The sequence below is a fragment of the Oncorhynchus clarkii genome, chromosome 21, assembly GCF_045791955.1.
Source record: "Oncorhynchus clarkii lewisi isolate Uvic-CL-2024 chromosome 21, UVic_Ocla_1.0, whole genome shotgun sequence".
NCBI classification, from domain to species: Eukaryota; Metazoa; Chordata; class Actinopteri; order Salmoniformes; family Salmonidae; genus Oncorhynchus; species Oncorhynchus clarkii.
This window is the reverse complement of record NC_092167.1, coordinates 12,526,357-12,550,027: the sequence shown is the minus strand read 5'-3', so window position 1 is coordinate 12,550,027 and position 23,671 is coordinate 12,526,357. Positions and strand designations below refer to the sequence as shown.

The following is a 23,671-nucleotide window of genomic DNA, read 5'->3' as shown; positions in this document are numbered from 1 at the left end:
TTCCCAGATTGGGAAAAAGCCCACACTTGGGATGTCAAGTGGCAATACATTGTTCAGTGACAAACACTGAGTGGTCAAAATATTTGCAATAAATATGATTTATTGCCATGGTGTGCACGGATAGACCTGACAAGAGGACATTTAAAACTACATGTATAAAACTACATGAATAATCAGGTGGTTAGATGTAAGATTTTAATCCTGATGACCTGAGGACAGGGATGATATTCACATATAGGAATATAAACGTATATGAATTGTATGAAAAAAGAGACCAATGTGCAAGCTATCCATTAAAACTGTTGACTGTGTGTGCACTGTACATAAACACTCAAATATTCTAGTTTATGAACATCTTTAAATCATGATGATGAATCAGCCCACTAAATCAAAAGTTGGAGATAGATATGTATGTAATAGATGATGAATATGAAGACACATAGCCTACATGTGCCACATAAATTATGCACGAGCGCTTCGTGGACAATAATTATATTTTCCAACGCCTATAACAACTCATCCATGAGATTTCTACACATAACAAGATTTGAGAAGAGCGGGTGGTATGAGTCTTGTTCTATCTTGAACTACTAACCAAGCCTTAAAGAGATCAAAATTCAATCCCATTCTAAGAAAAGTATAAACGATGACGTTATTTGAATATGTGCCCAAAATCCTTAATGAATAACTTAGGATGAGGAGAAGGCAAATGCTGCCCCAGCTGTTTCCTGTTGAAAATGTCTGTGTAATGTAGATAGATACATGTGAGGGATTTTCTCTCTAAATCCGTCTCCTGTTCGCTAAATCTCACTTCTCCAAAACGAGCCTGCGCAATGGAACAAAGTCGGAATATTGAGATGTGACATTGCCTGCATCTTATCCACTTTCTCACTGTTTTTAATGACTTCAAACAAGTTCATTTTTGCTGGGCTTTGTCGTGCGGAGACCCGTGGGGATGTCTAGCGGTCATTTCTTCCAGTGGCATTTATGTGATGTCTTCAAGGTAACTTTAAATTATTTCCTTTGACACCAGATGGTCACCTTACTTACTCTTTCTTTGTTTAGTTTTTTTTGTTGCAAGAACCAAACTGATTTATTTGCAGTATCAAAACACAAATGAATAAAGACCCATGTTTGATTATAGCATATGATTTTAGTTCAGGGATTTAATTAATTAATTAAGGTACAAATCGGTTTTATTATAGACTATTTCAAAATGACTATCAGAACATGTCAGCAGGTAGATGTGCATGCATTTTCTGTGAGTGCACGTTTGACTGTTTTCACATAGACATTCTTTGTAGCCTAGCTATATCATTTACTTTAATTGACTTTACGAAAATAAGGTTATGGTGGCATGTCTGCGTGCATGAGTTAACACACTCGTGTGGATGTTTCAATGCGTTTCCAGCATGTGTTCGACACGTTTGCGCAGTGCGCGCTGACCGGTGCCGTTTCCATGAATATAAACCACTAATGTTGCTGCATACGTTACTGAACTTTCAAAGTAATTTCTGCTGACTCCGCATTTGGATACCACATTGGATTGTAGGAAAACAAACAATAAGGAAGGGTTTAAGGCGTCTAAGAAGGCACCCTTTGGGCAGGATGACTATGTGGTAGCGGTTGTGATGTATATGAATCCTGTGTAAATTATCTTTATTATGTAAATTTGTCCCGTTATGCTTCATCTGCTGGGTTTGGCGCGTGAACCGTTTTCCATCTTATGTTTGGATAGGCAAGATCCTTGGCTCTGTGGCTCCTGTCCTGAACGATCGTTTTTGGAGCTGAGAATGAGAGAAACCAAGGGCATCATTGCATTATCTTAAAACTAAGCCTACTTAAGAAGATAAACCACTGTTTGTGAACAAACGATTTTAAAGATATCTTATCGCATTGATTTATTTCTGCATTAGTTTTATGCATACCTTTCTCTCTCTGTGACTAATTCCTATGCAATTGTTATTTATTATAACACCCCAAAAGTTTGATTATCGGGTTGTGAAACATAACTGTCTGATGGCTGCGGGAATATTATCAGTGAAATAGACTACAGACAAGATAATGACGTATATGAGCTTCGAACCGGGAAAGCACTCTCTCCTCAGGAAGCGGCTCGTGCAGTCACCGCTCCATACATCCTAACATGCTTGTAAGGGTTAATACACTTCAAGGGCCATACGTGACCAAAACTCATAGACTGGTATTATTGTAGGCTCTTTGTATTATGATTGTGTGATTGTTTTGGACGTCGCGGTTCCATAGACACCTGTTCCTTCACTTATTGTGAACCTATTAGAAAACCTAGCTATATATTTCGCAAATGTATAGTAATCAAAATGACGAGGATGTTGAAATAGGCTGGTGAAGGCATATGAAATCACTGCCATCAAGTTCTACTGACACTGGTGAAATAGGATATGGAAGGTGAGATTGACGACATTCTCTGCCTGCCATGCCCTACTAACTGTGCCCTTCTCCCCATTGAACGCAGAGTGCGATGTGCTGTGTCTCCTGTACCCACACCCTCTCACTGCTGCTGTGCGTCCTAACCCTGACTTCGGCGGCAACAGGGGCGGGGCCCGAGACCCTGTGTGGGGCGGAGCTGGTGGACACGCTGCAGTTTGTGTGTGGAGAGAGAGGATTTTATTTCAGTAAGTGCACCTTTTATTTATTCATAAAGAATTGCTGCTGCTCCATTCTCCCAAAGCGCTAATGCCGCAACCTCATAAATTAAACAGTATCAGATCTCTCTCATCTGGCCTTCACTTTCTAATAACCATTCCCTCCGTCTTTTTCCTCACTCCTATTAAACATTTCAGCTGTAGACTTATCAGATTTGAAAGAGTTGATAAGTATAGAAGCCAATGTATATTTAGTCTCTATCCATGATTGTGATGGACTACTGACTTAGACGAATGGAATATATAGAATCACATGATGCAATGCCCTTGAAGCAGGAGTGAGGTTCTGGGGGTTGCTGAGAGGTAAATGAAGTATAGAATGATGTTAAACAGCTATATGTATATTATGCTCATTGAAACGGCTGCTGGGTCTATGGGGATGGGGTTTTAAGTGGAATTGAGGCTGACTATCTGTAAGAAGGAGGAGGGAGAGACATAAATGTTGCAGTGAACTTTTTTTCCACCAGAAATGGGGAATGCTACCCAAAGAAAACCATCCGCTAAGAATCCAGGACTTAAATCTCCTATTTTCCATTGGAGGCACAAAGGCCAGAACAAGATGCAATATATGGCAGTGCTGAGCTGTGTCAAGGTGTTGCGTTCTCCCACTCAGCAGTAGCCAGTGTTCCTATGACATGGACCCTGATCCTTCCCTCAGGGGACTAGTTCTTCCCATTAGAACCATGGAAAGGTTCTCAGAAAGGTTGTGGTTTGGCTCATTAGTGCCATATACTGAATGTGGTGCCTTGAGGCTCCCTAGCTGACATTGAATGAAATCACTGCACATTCAAGTGTCAAGTCTCTCTTTACCACCTCTCCAAGGCTAAACAATTATTGTGCACCATCTTTTTGTATCTCTGACATTGACATATCAATACAGCTCAGAGATGTCAATCATCTTGAAAGAGGCTCTATGCTCCAACTTAATCAGACTTAATTGAAAGTTCTCCTGAGGGGGTGTTTTTTTTTTTGACTAGTTGTGACAGAGTTGAGAATATTTGAGTGATTACAATTCTTCTGGGAACTTGATGAAATATTGAATATGTGTCAATACTTTTGATGAGGTGGGAGACGATCTGGGAGATTTGATGATGTGAAACTGTGAAAGGGGTTTATGTGTTCTCTGAGTGTTTAAGGGATTTCTGAACCATTTTATCAATCAGGCTACTTCACATGGCCTATGGAATATAATCTTGAATTGCCCGACCTTGCTGCATTGCCTTGTATTTGGAATAGAACTGTATCTTCAACAAGATTATTCTATGATGATTAATTGATGAACTGAACAATGGACATAAATAGCAAATCATTCCTATCATGAACTCACAGACCTCAGATAGACCTTATCTGGCTCTGGGAATTCAATCTGTCAAGGTTTGGAACTAGACTGCATACCTCCATGTGACTATATACTGTGCTGTGCGATCATTAAGCTGCAAAGTGCCCATCCATCAATGCCTTGTTCTCGTGTTAAAAAAGGTACATTGAGTCGAGGACATTTCAGGCACACTCCATCCTTTCTGGAAAGGAACATTGAGGTATGTACAGCAGGTGGCTCGCTGTGTGGACAGTATGTCTCTCTCTCCTGCTGTCAGATGGAACCACATGTATAACAATGAGTCTTTAGGTGAGATATCTGGGTTATCCATTTTCGTCTCTGTCGTCTCTTGCACTGGGAAGTGTGACAACTCTGTGCGGTCGTCATGTCTGGTCTGCTCCCGACCTGAACTCTTCTCCTCCAGTCTGCTGCACCATGTTGAACTTGGTAGCCACCATAGTGATGATGTGTCCCCAGAGTGTTGCAGCAACACTGGGTTTTCTGCAGGCTGAGAAGCAGGGCCAATCCACCTTACCCACCATGTCACTGCTAAAGTAGCCTCACTTGCATTTCAAGACTTCAGATTTCATTACCTTGACAGAAATGTGAAATACTACTCGGTGGAAAAATATTTTATTGAAACAAAATGTGGTCTAAAGAAGAAAAACTAAATCCACAACCGTAGTCAGTTTTTCCAATTATTAGCCTGACCTAGAAATCCTCAGTTGTCTTAGTAATGCTTTAGCAGGCAAACTCCTCCCAGGTTGAGTGGAGTAGAGTGGATATACAGACATACCGTGAATCTGGTCTTCGTGGGGGTCTTTTGGACAGAATCTGGGTAACCCCAGCTTGCAAATAGGAACACTGGACGACAGGGAAATTGGGAGGAATATCGGTAGGAACATTCTCTGATCAGTGGGGTACTGTAGATTCTCTGGAAGACATGAATCAACTCTTCCTGAGCTTTTATTCTAGATCACACCCACTTCCTGTAATGTACTCTGGATGAAGCTGGTTATTCTATTCTGAAGAATGTCCTCTCACAGTCTAAAAGTGAACCCCTATGAAGCACCTACACTCCAGAGCACTAGGATGTGGAAAATTACAACTAACTAAAATGAAAAAGGACTTCTATGGCACACCACACCACTTTTCTCTTAGTAACTCCATAAATACAATGTCATGGCATATACCAAATCTCTAATGTGGATGATGCTGGGAGTATTCGTAAATGTATTAGTGATATACATTTTAATCAGAAGGAACCATGTCAGGGTCAGAGATAAACCTATTCAGAAAAAGGCACAGAGATTCTGCAACACAGGGCAATAGACAAACCAGTCTTGTCCTTTTTGTCTCATAATGCCATCATGTCATAAGCCACTAGCTCAGAGAGAGTTGTACATGAGATACATTTATAGTTGAGATGAAAACGAATTCAGATTGGCACTGTGCCATCGCCCTCCCAAAAGCATGTAGTTTAAACAGAATGAGCAACAGAGGGGAGGGAGTAAATTGCTTTTAAGCAGCCATTGATGAGCCATCCTATCCTTTCTCAGCCTTGTTTGTCTCTCTGTGTCTATTCTATTTGAAGCAGCTGGAGTAGGAGAGTGGAGAACGTGTAAACAGCACATCAGCCTCACTACACACACAGCTAGGCCTTGTCCCGGAGCAGCAGGGGATTATGGGGGATTACAGGATGATCAGGATGCCCCCCTCCCCTCCACCTCCCCACCTCTCTAGTTTTACACACTGGACCTGAACACACACACACTCAGCAGAAGGCACTCAGCACTAAAGAAAGAAAGGCCTCCTGCTGGCACTTTGTGTGCACTTTGTCACTGTGAAAAGGTGTTGTTTTTCCATGGAGTGCTGAAATGAGAATGTTGACCCTCCTCACTAAAGAACTACTCTGCAGAACAAAGAGACATCTCAGGAAAAGGACAGGATGGGGATGTTAGATTTGAGTTCTGTCAGTTTGGAGTCAAGGCACAAAGGTTTGAGTTGAAATAAACCTGTTCTATTGGAGATGTTGGCCAGGCTTGACCAGAAAGAACTCGTACAGATATTGTGCCCACATTATTATAGCCTACAGTTTCATCTGAGGCCTCTACTTAGGTCTAAAACCGAAACTTAAACCCTGGTAAATTGTTCCTAGACTGTAACTAGCCAGAGCTAGCCAAGCTTGCTATGTCACATCATTTTGAACTGCCTGGCCCATCCAGTTTATCCCATCCCATGAGACCCTAACTCACTGAGTTAGGATCCTAAATGCTCTTACATACTGGCTTTTAATTGCCTAACAAAAGCAGACAAAACCTCAGTTGAAAATGTGAGGGAAATTTAGCTAGGCTATAAACTCTTTGTGGTACCAGTGATAAAGAGGTAGTTTCCAGGTCTATAGCAGCTTTCGTAGACCCCGACAAACCATAAACTCCCTGACACTCCACAAGCAGTGCGCTGCACCAGTTCCAAGAATTCACTGTTTCTTACTATCCACAGCGAGGCTGTAAAACTCAGATCCTTTCTGTGCCCACTCTGGAGGAGAGCCTTGTCTTTTCAGCCTTACCCGTTTGAGGAATGTGAGCTATGTGCTGCAGTGTCTCCAGTAAAGCTTTATCCAAGTAGCAGGATGGAGCAGTGAGTGTCCTGCCTCTTTGACTTTTGTCTCAGAGGTCATTCAAATATACTGAACAAAAATATAAACGCAACATGTCAAGTTTTGGTCCCATGTTTCATGAACTGTAATAAAAGATCACAGACATTTTCCATAAGCACAAAAAACCTTATTTCTCTCCAATTTTGTGTACACATTTGTTTACATGCTTGTTCGAGAGCATCACTCTTTGCCAAGATAATCCATCCACCTGACAGGTGTGGCATATCAAGAAGCTGATTAAACAGCATGTTCATTACAAAGGCGCACCTTGTGCTGGGGACAATAAAAGGCCACACTGAAATGTGCAGTTTTGTCACACAAGACAATGCCAGAGATTTGTTGTCCCTCAGTTTTGAGGGAGCGTGCAATTGGCATGCTGACTGTAGGAAGGTCCATCAGAGCTGTTGCCAGATCATTTAATGTTAATTTCTCTAAGATAAGCCGCCTAACAATGCCAGCCCAGGGCCTTCTTCACCTGCGGGATCGTCTGATACCAGCCACCCAGACAGCTGATGAAACTGAGGAGTATTTCTGTCTGTAATATAGCCATTTTTTGGGGAAAAACTCATTCTTATTGGCCGGCTTATCCCCTCCCAGGCCCACCCATGGCTGCGCCACCTGCCCAGTCATGAAATCCATAGATTAGATCCTAATGAATTTACTTCAATTGACTGATTTCCTTAAATGAACTGTAATTCAGTAAAATCATTGAAATTGTTGCATGTTGCGTTTATATTCTTTACTTTGGAAAGTATTCAGACCCCTTGACTTTTTCTACATTTTGTTACATTACAGCCTTATTATAAAATTGATTAAATATTTTTTTTCCCTCATCAATCTACACACAATACCCCATAATGACAAAGCAAAAAATTAACTGAAATATGCCATTTACATAAGTATTCAGACCCTTTACTTAGTGCTTTGGTGAAGCACCTTCGGCAGCGATTACAGTCTTGAGTCTTCTTGGGTATGACGCCACAAGCTTGACACACCTCTTCTCCGCAGATCCTCTCAAGCTCTGTCAGTTTGGATGGGGAGCGTTGCTGCACAGCTATTTTCAGGTCTCCAGAGATGTTAGATTGGGTTCAAGTCCGGGCTCTGGCTGGGCCACTCAAGGACTTCAGAGACTTGTTCAGAAGCCATTCCTACGTTGTCTTGGCTGTGTGCTTAGGGTCGTTGTCCTGTTGGAAGGTGAACCTTCGCCCCAGTCTGAGGTTCTGAGCGCTCTGGAGCAGGTTTTCATTATGTACTATGCACTGTTTATCTTTGCCTCAATCCTGACTAGTCTCCCAGTCCCTGCTGCTGAAAAACATCCCCACATCATAATGCTGCCACCACCATGCTTCACAGTAGGCATGGTGCCAGGTTTCTTCCAGATGTGATGCTTGGTATTCAGGACAAAGAGTTTAATATTGGTTTCACCAGACCAGAGAATCTTGTTTTTTATCGTCTGAGAGTCCTTTAGGTGCCTCCAACTCCAAGCGGGCTGTTATGTGCCTTTTACTGAGGAGTGGCTTGTGTCTGGCCACTCTACCATAAAGGCCTGATTGGTGGAGTGCTGCAGAGATGGTTGACCTTCTGGAAGGTTCTCCCATCTCCACAGCGAAACTCTTGAGGTGGCTACAAACTTCTTCCATTTAAGAATGATGGTGGCCACTGTGTTCTTAGGGACCTTCAATGCTGCAGAAATGTTTTGGTGCCCTTCCCCAGATCTGTGCCTCGACACAATCCAGTCTCAGTACTCTACGAACAATACCTTCGACCTCATGGCTTGGTTTTTGCTCTGACATGCACTGTAAACTGTGAGACCTTATATAGACAGGTGTGTGCCTTTCCAAATCATGTCCAATCAATTGAATTTACCACAGGTGGACTCCAATCAAGTTGTAGAAACATCTCAAGGATGATCAATGGAAACAGGATGTACCTGAGCTTCATTTTGAGTCTGAATACTTATGTAAATAAGGTATTTATGTTTTACATTTGCAAAATGTTCTAAAAAATTATTTTCGCTTTGTCATTATGGGGTATTGTGTGTAAATTGATGAGGATTTGTATTAATTTAATCAATTTTAGAATAAGGCTGTAACGTAACAAAATGTGGAAAAAGGGAAGGGGTCTGAATACTTCACGAATGCACTGAACATAACAAATAAAATCTCATAGCAACTTCAGCATGATCATGAGCACAATAATGGTAGTTAAAGGTACGGTTTATATTCCAACCCATGCCTCTCTGCTGTTGTGGCACTACCATCATGCTGTGGGCGGTAAGTAGCCTAGTGGTTAGGGCGTTGGGCCAGTAACTGAAAGGTTGCTAGATCGAATCCCCAAGCTGACAATAATCTGTCGTTCTGCCCCTGAACAAGGCAGTTAACCCACTGTTCCTAGGCTGTCATTGTAAATAAAAACGTGTTTTTAACTGACTTGCCTAGTTAAATAAAGTTTTTTTTTAAAATAGACTGCCAAAAGGTCAATGCTGCTTGATGAAAAGATCCCTCTAGCTTGTGTGCATCTCAGACAGGTTTATTTTAACAGGCTGCCTTGCTCTTCAGCTAAGACATTGTTGACTGACCTGACAAAGATCCCAGTGGGATCAAAACCTTGTCTTGTTTGCATCTTAATAAACCACTGGGGAGCATTACAGAGTTGCAGACATTCCTTCTTTCAAGTCATGATGGAGCCTCTCTCTACGCAGCCAAACAGTTGTTATGCAGCACTTAGTCTCAATCTAATCTATTCAAACTCATTCACCCTACCAAAAGGGGGCACATGGGCCCCCTTCCATCCAATAGATGCATGCAACAACACACAACACCAAAACAAAACTGCACCCTAATCTGTAGTAGTGGGTGTCTGTCTACGACACAGTGACACAAACAAAAGACGTGTAGCCTACCACTAATCTGCCGTGCCCTGAATGTCTGTGACCAAACTCCAAAACAATAGCCTTTACCAATCACCACGGATCCCCCTTCTCAAACAGCCTCTGTTTCTCACACTGTCCACCGACCGGGCTGGATGTCCACACCACACGGCAGGCAGGAGAAGGTGGTTTGTCTGAGTTTGTTTACGACAACAGCACACAGGACGCCAACTCTTTGTTCACGGGGGATTACAGTCAGTTATCCCTTGAAACGTGGCACTTAAAACCTTCCAAAACCTATTCCACCTGATTACTGATGCTTTCTGCGTTTTACAACCAGCTACAGCTGATTCTTCTACATGTTAAAATCTGCATCCAGATGATTTTTCTCTCCTCTCCAGCTGTTTGTTTAGAAGGTTACAGGTTATATTGAGAATAATAGCGGATGTTCATTTGGAGGGCCTTATTGGGAGGGATTGGAAAACAGGGCCAGCACAGTCGACTCCTGGCTCACAATACAACCTGTCTGATTGAATAATCAGAAGCTTGGCCTCGCAAGAAGATTTCCCTCGTCATGAAAATTCCTTGTTATACGTCAGCAACAATGGTTAAGTGACAATTTATCATGGTTTATTCTGGCTTAATTACAACATACCATTCAGTAAACGGGGGTTAAAGATGCACTCCGCGATCTTAAGCACAACAGATTGCATGAATTGGATTTGTAACATATCAAACAAAATGGATGACATAGTATATATATATATTTTTAAATATTGTCACATACACTGGATAGGTTCAGTGAAATGTGTTGTTTTAGAGGGTCAGCCATAGTAGCATGGCGCCCCTGGAGCAAATTAGGGTTAAGTGCCCTGCTCAAGGGCACATCGACAGATTTTTTACATTGTCGGCTCAGGTATTCAAACCAGCGACCTTTCGGTTACTGATAAAAATACTCTAACCGCTAGGCTACCTGCCGCCCTACACAATGGAATGACGTGGTACACAAAAAACAGGGACCCGTTTAGGCTCGTGAGCGCCACTATCAATACTACTGGCTGAAATTATACGAAAGTTAGAGAGTGCATCTTTAACTGGGCCCAGCTGAGGACACAAAGAAAGATGAAGTTATGAAAGTCCTAAAATAGTCTTCAAACAATAAGACCTGCTACCTTTCATTCTCAAGGTGAAAACTGGTGTATTCCACGTGCAGTTCTCATTGTAAAGAGGCTATAACATGGCCGGATTCCTTATAGCCTACATTTTGGTGGTCAAATCCTCAAAAAAATGATTGACCTTGTTGACCTGGACATATTTCAAGCTCATCATACAGGGGATGTCTGGGGTCTATAACTATAGACCTTGGGTGAGAACTAGCTCTTTGTACTCTAAGACTCCTTGCCTGCTGAATCAACTATTCTTGCTGTCCAGTGCAGCAACTTCAACCTTTTAGCCAGTATAGAACCATCTCATCTTCAACCTTTTAGCAAGTATAGAACCATCTCACCTTCAACCTTTTAGCTAGTATAGAACCCTCCTACCTTCAACCTTTTAGCCAGTATAGAACCATCTCACCTTCAACCTTTTAGCAAGTATAGAACCATCTCACCTTCAACCTTTTAGCTAGTATAGAACCCTCCTACCTTCAACCTTTTAGCCAGTATAGAACCATCTCACCTTCAACCTTTTAGCCAGTATAGAACCCTCACACCTTCAACCTTTTAGCCAGTATAGAACCATCTCACATTCAACCTTTTAGCCAGTATAAAACCCTCTCACCTTCAACATTTTAGCCAGTATAGAACCCTCTCATTTTCAACATTTTAGTCAGTATAGAACCCTCACACCTTCAACCTTTAAGCCAGTATAGAACCCTCACACCTTCAACCTTTAAGCCAGTATAGAACCCTCTCACCTTCAACTATCCATGAACACACACTGTATCTCATCATCTGACTTGAGATCAGTGTTTTCTCTCACACAGTACAACTCCCTCCATAATCTTTCTTCACACTGTACCCAGGGTCCTGACTGAGAACTGTGGAGAGATGCATCTGTTTCTGAATTGGAGCTCCTCTCTGTCCAAAACAACATTGTCAAGATAAGGAAGGCATAGAGCAGAAGTTAATGCACTTTGTCAGCACTGGCAGGCTCCCAGGCCAAGAGCTATTAACTCTGAAAGGGAAAGGCATTTCCTCCTTGTAAATGCCATATTACATTATTATTATTTCATTTGGTAACAGGGAAAAGCCTATCAAGGCTATATTGCCCGAGGTGAGCAGGGAATTGTAAATGGAGAGTGGGATATTTTTTTAACGGCCACTGAAAGAAAGTGGGTTTGGAGAGAGAGAGTCGAAAGATGTTGGAATTCAGGTGTCAAAACAACTTCCTCCTCCCTTCCACTCACATCACTGTACAAGGTGACTTGGGTTCTCAGAGAAGTGCTCAGATTCCGATTCATACTGAAGAGCACCAGACCTCCAAGTGAGCCTCTCTGGCTTTTCCCCACTGGAGGCTGGTGAGGGGAGGACGACTCATAATAATGGCTAGAATGGAGTGAATGGACTGATATCGAACACATAGAAACCATGTGTGTGATGTGTTTGATACCATTTCCTTTATTCTCTTCCTGCCATTACTATGACCCCCCCACACAATTTAGGTGTCAACAACTGTCTGTCTTTTGCATGTATGGGAACTATGGGTCTAGTCATGGTTCAGGAAAGCCATATATATTGTTAGTAAACAACAGCATGGCTGCATTGTAACAGCATCCGCAGTATCCAGAGTCCAACTGGCTCTGAGATTGTCAGCAATAAAGGGCTGCTGGGTTGCCAGGTGAAAATGTGAATGAAACGACCTACCCGTACGCCAGAGGGTGTGACTTAGGCCTGGGCCTACTTTCTCTACAGGCTGATTGGGCCCCGAGGGGTTGAGGTTTGGCCTAATGGGTCTAAAATGTCCGAACGTGATATTCTCAATGTTACGGTGACCGTGACCTTTTTTTTAATGCCTCATGGCTGCCAAAAAGGGTCCGCACAGTGCAATGGGATACCCTGTAAATTTTGCAGGGAAGAAATCAATGTCATTAACACTGTCCATATATCTGAATAATCAAGTCCACAACCATGCCGTTAGCACTCAGCTATTACAGGGCCCAGGTCCTGGCGCACAGCCACACATGATTACAGCTTTTTAGATTCATTCAGCTCACAGATATAAAACCTTCCAGGACATCTGCACTAAAGAAGTTGGTCCATATCCAAGACTGTAATGGGTTATGTTGTATATGATTCCATTGGCTCTTTTAAAGCACCTGTGGTTGACTTAACATACCCGTGACACAACACTTAACATGCCTATGACCTCTACTTTTACCTCAACGTTTAACTTCGACCTATAACATGAAGACAAACATACACGGAGGTCCAAAAATTATAATCCTAAGCAACAAGTTCTCTTTTTTATTTACTTACAGAACAAACTGGAAGATAGCTATCCTTGCTCTTTATATGCTCTCTGCATGCTCTCTACATGCTCTTTACATGCTCTCTGCATGCTCTCTACATGCTCTCTACATGCTCTCTGCATGCTCTCTGCATGCTCTCTGCATGCTCTTTACATGCTCTCTGCATGCTCTCTACATGCTCTTTACATGCTCTCTACATGCTCTCTACATGCTCTCTGCATGCTCTCTGCATGCTCTCTACATGCTCTGTACATGCTCTCTACATGCTCTCTACATACTCTCTACATGCTCTTTACATGCTATTTACGTCTTCACATGTAGTAACACAAAATCTTCTTCCTTTCCGTCCCTCAGGTAAACCAACGGGCTATGGCCCCAGTTCACGGCGGTCACATAACCGTGGTATTGTGGACGAGTGCTGCTTCCAGAGTTGCGAGCTGAGGCGGCTCGAAATGTACTGTGCCCCTGTCAAGTCTGGCAAGGCAGCTCGCTCTGTGCGCGCACAGCGCCACACAGACATGCCAAGAACACCTAAGGTTAGTACTGCAGTGCAAAACGTGGACAGAGGCACAGAGCGTAGGACAGCACAGCACCCAGACAAGACAAAAACCAAGAAGGTGAGCACAGCACCAAACAGATATACATTGTAAGAGGATGCACAGTTGACATCATCGAAACAGAATGGACATAGATATAGAACATTGTAGTGGGTCTTTCAGTATATTTGATTTTTTAGATCATACAGTGCATTCAGACCACTTTACTTTTTCTACATTTTGTTATGTTACAGACTTATTATAAAATTAATTAAATTGTTTTCTCTCATTAATCTACACACAATACCCCATAATGAAATATAAAACTAAAATATCCCATTTACATAAGTATTCAGACCCTTTACTCAGTACTTTGTTGAAGCACATTTGGCAGCGATTACAGGCTTGTGTCTTCTTGGGTATGATGCTACAAGCTTGGCACACCTGTATTTGTTTCTCCCATTCCTCTCAGCAGGTCCTCTCAAGCTCTGGTTGGATGGGGAGCATTGCTGCACAGTTATTTTCAGGTCTCTTCAGAGATGTTTGATCGGGTTCAAGTCTGGGCTCTGGCTGTGCCACTCAATGACATTCAGAGACTTGTCCCAAAGCCACTCCTGCTTTCTATTGGCTGTGTGCTTAGGGTCGTTGTCCTGTTGGAAGATGAACCTTCGCCCCAGTCTGAAGTCCTGAGCTCTCTGGAGCAGGTTTTCATCAAGGATCTCTCTGAACTTTGTTCCGTTCATCTTTGCCTCGATCCTGACTAGTCTCCCAGTCCATGTCGCTGAAAAACATCCCCACAGCATGATGCTGCCACCACCATACTTCACCGTATGAAGTATGATACTTCACCGTACGGCCCTTCTCCCCTATTACTATTTGGCCGGGCAACCAGCTCTAATAAGAGTCTTCCTGGTTCCAAACGTCTTCCATTTAAGAATGATGGAGGCCACTGTGTTATTTTTAAATTATCTTATTTAACCTTTGTTTAACTAGGCAAGTCAGTTAAAAACAAATACTTATTTTACAATGACGGCCTACCCTAGCCAAACCCTCCCCTAACCCGGACGATGCTGGGCCAATTGTGCGCCGCCCTATGGGACTCTTGATCACGGTCGGTTGTGATACAGCCAGGGACCAAACCAGGGTCTGTAGTGACGCCTCTAGCACTGAGATGCAGTGCCTTAGACCACTGTGCCACTCGGGAGTATTGAAGGTTCTTGGGGATCTTCAATGCTACATTTTTTGGTACCCTTCCCCAGATCTGTGCCTCAACACAACCCTGTCTCGTAGCTCTACGGACAATTCCTTTGACCTCATGGCTTGGTTTTTGTTCTGACATGCACTGTCAACTGTGTGACCTTATATAGACATACGTGTGCCTTTCCAAATCATGTCCAATCAATTGAATTTATCACAGGTGGACTCCAATCTAGTTATAGAAACATCTCAAGGATGATCAATGGAAACAGGATGCACCTGAGCTCAATTTTGAGTCTCATAGCAAAGGGTCTGAATATTTATGTAAATAACGTACTTCTGTTTTTCATTTTGTATACATTTGCAAACATTTATAAAAGCCTGTTTTTGCTTTGGCATTATGGGGTATTGTGTGTAGATTGTGGAGAATGCTTTTCGAAGACACTATGTGTCAGGCTTTTTCCAAAGCATGCACTCCAAGTTAAGATGTTAAGGCTATGGCTTGCTGATGAGGACAGAAAACACCAGTAACTGACTTTTACCCCTTAGAGAGTGGCTAACTATTCCATTGTGGACAATAAATTACCACAGTGGAAAGCACATGTCTCATATCTCAACGGTTTTATTATTTTTCCTGACAGAAACCTTTATCTGGGCATAGTCACCCATCTTGCAAGGTAGGCTGTTTGTCCTTCACTACTGCAGTGGTACTTTCCTACTATAACTACACAGAACAAAAAAATAAATGCAACATGCAACAATTTCTAAGACTTAACTCAAGAGTTACAATTTATATAAGGAAATAAGTCAATTGAAATAAATAAATTAGGCCCTAATCTATGGATATCATATGACTGGGAATACAGATATCCTAAAGAAAAGGTAGGGGTGTGGATCAGAAAACCAGTCAGTATCTGGTGTGACCAAGATTTGCCTCATGCAACATCTCCTTCGCATAAAGTTGTGATTGTGGCCTGTGGAATGTTGTCCCACTCTTCTTTAATGGCTGTGCGAAGTTGCTGGATATTGTCGGGAACTGGAACATGCTGTGGTACACGTCAATCCAGAGCATCCGAAACTGCTCAATGGGTGACATGTCTTATGAGTATATGCAGGCCATGGAAAAACTGGGACATTTCAGCTTCCAGGAATTGTGTACAGATCCTTGCATCATGGGGTCATAGATTATCATGCTGAAACATAAGGTCATGGCGGTAGATGAATGGCACATAACAACGTTGACATCAGCGCAAACAGCTCACCCACACTTCTGCCCAGTACAGTTGAAACCGGGATTAATCCGTGAAGAGCACACTTTTCCAGCCAATGGCCATCATTGGTGACAATTTTACCACTGAGGTCGGTTACGATGCCAAACTGCAGTCAGGTCAAGACCCTGGTGAGGACGAAGAGCAAGCAGATGAGCTTCCCTGAAACGGTTTCTGATAGTTGTGCAGAAATTCTTTGGTTGTGCAAACCCACAGTTTCATCAGCTGTCCGGGTGGCCGCAGGTGAAGAAGCCAGATATGGATGTCCTGGGCTGGCATGGTTACACGTGGTCTGCGGTTGCGAGGCCGGTTGGACATACTGCCAAATTTTCTAAAGAGGAATAATTTGAGAAATTAACATGACTACCATCATATGCGATGCATACTTGTCTTTGTTATAAGTAGCCGTTTATACCTTTGTTTAGTAGATACACAGTCAATGACTCCTTGGCCAGGTTACAACAGAATACAGTCAGCATATATTGACTTCTTTGTGAGAGGGAAGGAAATACAAGCACAGAATTTAATTAGTAATCAATCCCAGTCCAAACGAAGTAGTCAACCCAACCAGAATAAACTTTTCTTTCCTTAGTTTCCCAATTCCACCTGTGTGTCCATGTCGTCCTTTTAAGCTTGGACTTGGTGCATTTTACAACTCTCCTCAAAAAAAGAAAGCCATTAGCGAAGGGGCGGAGGACTAAGTGGTTTTTGTGGTAGACCCATGGGCACTCTCTCCCCCAGACAGATTCTACTTTCATACTGTACATTTTGTGCTGAAACCCTGGTCCTCAGATTGCAACAGATTTGTGGCATGCTAGTTACAGAGGGTAACGGCATGCATATAATCACATTGATTTATTCATGTGCAGAGGGACAGTGTGTTGAATGTCAGTGCCGCTCTGGTGGCTTGTGGTTTGAATATGACCTATCAGCTCTGGTAGGGAGGATACTCGATACTGTACTGTTTGTGGCTCTTTCACTATAGCAAAAGGTTATGAAATCATCACCCATTAATTGTACAGCTGTGTTGTTCTAGGCACAGGCACTGGGTTTTGACCCAAAGCTGTTTATCTCCCACTCTCCTAATCCACTTATCTAATGTTTCTCCTCCTAAAAATCTGTTCCCCCTCCGCCCTTTTCAGGAGGTACATCAGAAGAACTCAAGTCGAGGAAACACAGGGGGAAGAAACTACCGAATGTAGAAGACAGAAGCTAACGGACAGGCGGACACGGATGAGAGAAGGGTGGGCCCATACCTGGTGCCCCTGTGGAATGGTCCACTGTAAAACAACAAAAGGTGGATAATGGTACAATGCTAATGGTAATAAGCTTTGTGTGTAATGTCTCTAGCTGAGAGTTGAAGTGCTGGGGTTAAATGAGAGGTATTTTTATTATTTTATACACTGCACCATTTCATATTGGAAGGAATTATATTCCATGTCAAACCAATGTAACAGACTAGTTTAGCTGCTTACACATCAAAGAGCTTCTTCTTCTTATACCTCCATGTGTGAGCTGAGCAATAGTGTCCCTACTGGCCTCTGATAGGCTCTGTGCTACATACAGCCAATAGGAGGGCAGCCAGCAGTTTTGTCTGTCTGTCTATGGGAGCCAATGGTCCATCCTCTTTACCTGAACTCTGAAAGAGTTCAAGCTTTACACTGAGAGGTTGGGCCATGCAAAGTAGTCGGGCTATTGGATAAGTAATCCCCCCCATTCTCATCTAACAACCACTGCTTTGATAATATATTAGAACCTCAATAAGAATGTTATTTCAGCGTCAGTCAGTTCTGGCCAAAAGATGATGTCACAGTTGTCACGTGTTTCATTAAGGCTATTTATTTACTATTGTCTACTTCAACAGACAGTAAGCGTATTACATGCAAACATACCATAAGAACCTGGCTTTGAGGCAACGACATGACCAGAGACCTATTCTGATGACACAATCATCTTGTACTGCTAAGCCATTCTAGTGAAACTGACAGTAATATTATATTCTGTACTGTAAACAGAAAGTTTTGAGGAGATTCAATGTATATTTAATTTGTAAAGACTCACCGTAGATTCTCTGGGTCTAATATCTGGTCTGATTAAAAATGGATTCTAATGCAGAGGACAGGACAGAGGGGCGCTAAAAATAGCCAGCTACAGGAAGACGATTAATGATTGATTTCACTTGGCCTGCATTCTTTTATTTTGTCAGCTTAGGGAGGGACCTTTGCTTCTTCAGTATGAACATGGACTGCATGGATTTTTCATAAAAAAGCGATAAAATGAACAGCAACACATACAGTTCACTCAAGTGAATGATATGCAACTCAAATACTGTTAGAAACACAGCAACACACACCTGCAAATAAACAGGACTGCAGTTGAAAAATGCTGTGCACACACACACACACACACACACACAGTCCGTTTTGTGGCTAAGCCACTCTGCTACTGTGAGCAAGGTTCACACACTGGTTCCATCAGACCACGTTCTGAGAATTCCTGTGTTTGCGTCAGGATTACAGAGAGTAATGGCTGTTTGCACAATCTGGATGCCTGACAGTCTTACTGTACCATTTCAGCAACCTGACAACCCATCACATCTCTTCCTCCTCTGTGAGTGTATAATCAACCAATACTCCCATTTATGTTATCCTATGCATTCTTCTACTATTATTGTACATGATGGTATCATATAGCAAAACCGTATTAAGAAAATCCTATCCACTGTATAATGGTGCTATTTTGTAGTTTGTTACTTGCAGCGGTGGGCTAAAACAGGAAGAGAAAGAGAGATGGCAAAGCTTATCGTTGGAGGTCGTCCCTTTTGCACAGCCTTGTGGCCACCATTTTATTAATAGTGTTTTTATTTGTATGCGATTTCAATAAGGTAGTAGTATAAGCGAGCAAATGTCTTTGTGTGAAATCTGTGAATGCATGAAAAAAAAGTATCATATTGTGGTCCCAAGAAGGCAAAACGCTATTTTTTCTACTGTTTTTAAATTATTGTTACTCAATATAGATCCCTATGCCAAATAACTTGACAAAAAGCACTGTGAACTGTGATCCTTCAATAATATTAAGGTGTTAAAAGTCATAGTGCACTTTTGTTTGTCCTGAACGAAATGTATGTAAACGCACCACATTGATGATCAGAAAGCCAAGGCATTGATGCATACTAATATGTATGATTGAGGTTGAACGATTTGTTTTGTAAAACCATGCCCATGTGTTAAAGAGCTTAAGTGACACAGTGAATCAGATCTGGTTCTCAGCTCCCCACAAAGTAAGACATGTTTCATTTATTACAACCTTTTACAATTTTGGGCTGTTGATGCATTCGGACATCAATAAAAATGGGATAGAAATGATCCAAAAAAAGTATTAAAATGACAGTCTGACCTAAAGTATTAATGTGGTACTTATATCCTTACATCTATCAGCAACCCACAGCTGTAATCATCAACACATACAATACAATGTAGTTGTTGTGTAGTGGTTAAGATTAGGCCTCCATCTTGTCCATTCACATATAGCTACGGACGATATTGCCAGGTGAATTGAAAGCCAGGATGACCTCTATGGCCACATCCCATTTGACCCTCCGTGAGATGCATGTATGTGGTTTTAAAACCTATTATCAGCACGATTGTCCTTCAGTGCCATATCACCAGACTGATACCAAAGATCTCAGCTAAATTAAGACACAATCTAATTCAACTTGCATTGTCAGCTTTGTATTTAATGAAAGACAGTTTAGGTAAACTGACAACTGTCAATCATAAGCTATCACATTTGATCGATGTCTCCATCCATCTGATCAGCTATGCTAATGCTGCTTGAGTAATACAAGTGTAGGTTTCATTCATCCCCTGAAGCATACGCTGGTCAGACTGACCCCAGTTCAGTTCTACACTCTTAGGCTTCGGCTGTCCCCACAGGAGAACCCTTTTTGGTTCCAGGTAGAACCCTCTGTGAAAAGTTTTTTTTGTGGAAACAAAAGGGTTCTACCTGGAACCAAAAAGGGTTCTTCATTGGGTTAACCTATGGAGACACCCGGAGAACTCTTTTAGGTTCTAGATAGCACCTTTTTTTCTAAGAGTGTAGTTCTCCCTGAAACAAAGCTGAAGATGGAAGTTTACCATGTGGGACTTTGTGGGACTGTCAATATGCAGGCATAAAGGATAATAATGGTGGCCTCTTGAGGGGCAGCAACAGAGGAAAGCTATGAGCATGATAGAATCTAGATTTTTAATCCAGTTATCTGACTCCCAAAACACTCTTTTGACTGATTCTTTGTCACCATTTATCTCACAATTAGCAGATACAATGTCACAAACAGGAATGAAAACTGTTTTTTGAATTACATATAGGAACTTGACTCTATCAAGCGCTCTAGAATAGGAAAACATTTGAATTGATTGCCATGGGATTCCAAAGCTCACCATCATCTAAGAAACTGTTTAATTACAGCGCTGTTATTTCTGGTGCTCGATTGCCTTCTGTAGAAAATGTTTAAATACTGACAGATTGTTCACCATTCCTGCTGAATAAACCACTTGTCAACATTATGACAACGTCTGGGCACTTATTTCATACCATTTGTCATGCTCATGTCAGAATGTTCTGCAGGCACGTTTGAGAAACCTTTGAATACCCTCCATTAATAAAATAACATGAAGGTGTTTTTACCACTGTTACTTGGCAAGCAAACATAAGAAGAAAAACATAAACAGCCAGGTGAACAGTTTTCTTTCTTGTATCAGTATTTGGAGTGTAATTGATCACCATGTCCCTCTCGCTTGATGCAAGGGAAAACCAACCAATGAACGTCAAGTATGAATATCCAATGGATGTAATGAAACAGAGAGGTCCAGGAGACATTCTACAGCAATGCATCTTATTAACACACAATTCTGCCTACTTTGTAATTATAGCACAGTAAGCTATCCACAGCAAGGTCAGACCTGCAAAATAAACCTTGGTGTCACTGACATAGACATTAGTGTTGCATTGTAACAAAGCTCACTTTTGTCTCTCTGAGCATGTGCAAAAACTATACAAATCAATTATGTCTGTCGGCTGTATGTCAACACACGATTCAGATTGGAGATCATTTCCCCATCAGTCTGAAACTGAATACACGCTGGATGACAAAGTGATACTTCCTAAAAGATGGCATGTTCCACCAAGGCAAACAGAGTCGGTGTGGGTTCACTGAGGGGAGAGCTGTGCCTGTGTTTTCAGCTTTTTAGAGGACGGACGGCTCTGCAGTGACAGGACAAAGCTTTCATTCGCTGTCAGCACTTTTTTATGAATATATAACCAAACATTTAAGTCATTTTCACAGATAAATTGGCCTTCTGGCTTCCATTCAGCAGACATAACAGTTTCAAGTGTGGAGCAGGGAGTTGGAAGTGTCTGGCCCGGCAATCCTGGATGGTCTCTCAATGACTAATACAAGATCAATTATTAGGCCCGAATAGACAAATTGCAGTTTGCAAGCTTGCACGATTTAGAGTTGAAATAAATCTCCAAGAAACCTCTGACGGATACAAGAGGCTGGGTATTGGGGTAACTGCATGGAGTGGTTTGGACCACAATGACCACACCATACCAAATCCGTTTATCATCATAATTAACTTTTATACTTCATAGTAAACTACTGATTCCTTACAAAATGAAATGTTCCTCAATGCTGTATTATGTTTAAAAAAATATTTAACATCTGCGGTCTAATTCCTGATTTGTAATTCTGTAATATCATAACTAATCGTGAATTTCTCCATTGCACCTCTGCAACACCAGCAGAAAGATTCTGGAAGGAGCAGTCTCAAGTATCTATTTCCCATATTTATCAGATGGACTCTATGTGCTCTGGGCTTAGTGCACCTAAGGACACCGATTTTGGATCAGCCCTGAAGTGGAAGCTCCAAAACCCTACTACAACTACATACGCTATTGTCTTTTAAATGACCTTGTGGTTTATTTTAATACACTCCAATTTCACTATTTTTCCTCTTGGTTGTTTTAGGGGGAGGGATGATTTGTGTTAGTCTGGCAAAATTCTACGAAGTTTTCATTTAATAATAAACTGGGTATCAATTACTTTTACAGTAGTACGAAGGACTGGCAATTGCAATTATTGTTCTCACTGTATATTAGTCCTTCAACTCAGCATCTTTCCCCATCACTACTGTTTCCTGTCTTTCTTCTCTCCTTAGGACACCAGCAAATGTGACAGTAACTTTGTATATCATTGGATTATGCATTTCCATTTCAAACTGAAACTCTCAATTTGAACTTCTAGCCATACCTGGGTGTAGAAGGGGAAGGGACCCATGCCCATAGGGGCTTCTCTGTCTTATTTTTCCTCCATTTCCCTCAGCAGTGGAAATTCACTGAGTACTGATTATGGCAGGAGAGTGTTGGCTCAGCTGTGTGCTTTAAGAACCCATGATGTCAGACCCATATTTTCCTTGGAGAGCCTCTCATCAGCTGCATTGTTCCAGGAAACCATGGTTTGTTCTCTGGGCAACAAAGAGGCCTGCCCAATCGTAGCCCCTTACACCCACAACTCTGCCTGCTGCAAGACAGTCCTAAAGGCCCCCACTTCCAAGCATCCACCCCCACACCAGACAGACTTCAAGGCCCCCACCTTCATCTTCACAACAACAGAAATCTGTACACAGTGAGCATCCTGGAGCTCCCAGCATTACGTACTCCTCTCCCAGCTCTGTACTGTTTTTACTATAGGAGTTGAGGGTCGGCGATGAAAAGCAGCGTGTTAGAACAGGACAAGGAAATAATATGTTGCTCCACAGAGAACCATAACATGATGCTGCTGATGGTGTCATCTGGCGAGGTCTTCAGAGGGTTTCGGTTCTGACTGAAAGATGTATTTGACCGGATTACAACACCGCCCCCTGACAGGTGACGCAAGCAGCAGCGAGAGATGATGGGAAAACTGTCCCCACAGCCAGCCATCTCTCTAAGTTTTGATGGGCAATTAAGCTGTCAAACCCAGAGGGAAACTTTTAACCAAGATAGCAAACATTAAGGCAGTAGCGGCATACTGTGACAAGTCAATCAACAGTTTCATATATCTGATATATTTTGGCATACATGTCATTATTAGAAGTCATTATTCCCAAAAATAAAGATATCACCAGTGCCCTGTTTTTGTTCCACATAACATACACACTTATTTACCTCTCCTGATCCCTATGTTTGAGTTGTTTACTACCCAATTGAAATGTTTCATGATGTATTGGCTGAGCCAATAAAAATCATCAGAACAAGGTGCACAGATTCTCTGATCCAACAACTGAAGATTGGAAACGCTCATGTTCAACTCTCCCTCTGACTTCAAAGGAGATCAAACAAATATGACCGGAGAACACAAAGGACATCTTGCTCCTTTAAGATTATTTAGCTATTCCCTTTTATGTTAATGTGCTTTAGTTGTAGAATTATGATAATGTTTTCCTAGAAATGTAACTCAGGGGAAAACAGCAAAACCCCCAGATAAAGAGCCTGAGCCTCACCATCTCAAAGGTCATTGAAGAAAGGAGGGGGTTCATCCACGTATGCTTTAACTGCAGGGTCTTCCAAGATTAACAAGCAGGGCTGATATAAGACAAATTTATATCAATTGTGTTTTTGCGTGCTAAAATA

The 23,671-nt window shown here is 42.0% G+C and overlaps 1 protein-coding gene across 4 annotated transcripts; it reads left to right on the top strand.

Moving 5' to 3' along the window:
- Positions 1–680: 680 nt before the first annotated feature.
- On the top strand, positions 681–20,565 carry LOC139378555 (insulin-like growth factor 1). 4 transcript variants are annotated; one of them, XM_071120830.1, is made up of 5 exons: positions 724–1,003; positions 2,495–2,654; positions 13,354–13,535; positions 15,374–15,409; positions 17,143–20,565. In XM_071120830.1, exons 1-5 carry the CDS (start codon positions 956–958, stop codon positions 17,200–17,202), a joined length of 486 nt encoding a protein of 161 aa, XP_070976931.1. In that variant the 5' UTR covers positions 724–955; the 3' UTR covers positions 17,203–20,565. The 4 variants fall into 4 exon arrangements, with proteins under 4 accessions (XP_070976932.1, XP_070976930.1, XP_070976931.1 ...); XM_071120827.1 differs by having other exon boundaries at positions 729–1,003; positions 13,354–13,616; XM_071120831.1 differs by lacking the exon at positions 15,374–15,409 and having other exon boundaries at positions 681–1,003.
- Positions 20,566–23,671: the final 3,106 nt, after the last annotated feature.

Coding starts and splice junctions, on each gene's coding strand:
- LOC139378555 (XM_071120827.1), top strand. CDS start 956: ATGTCTAGCGGTCATTTCTTCCAGTGGCATTTATGTGATGTCTTCAAG. Junction 1,004..2,494: donor ATTTATGTGATGTCTTCAAG/GTAACTTTAAAT, acceptor CATTGAACGCAG/AGTGCGATGTGCTGTGTCTC. Junction 2,655..13,353: donor AGAGAGAGGATTTTATTTCA/GTAAGTGCACCT, acceptor TCCGTCCCTCAG/GTAAACCAACGGGCTATGGC.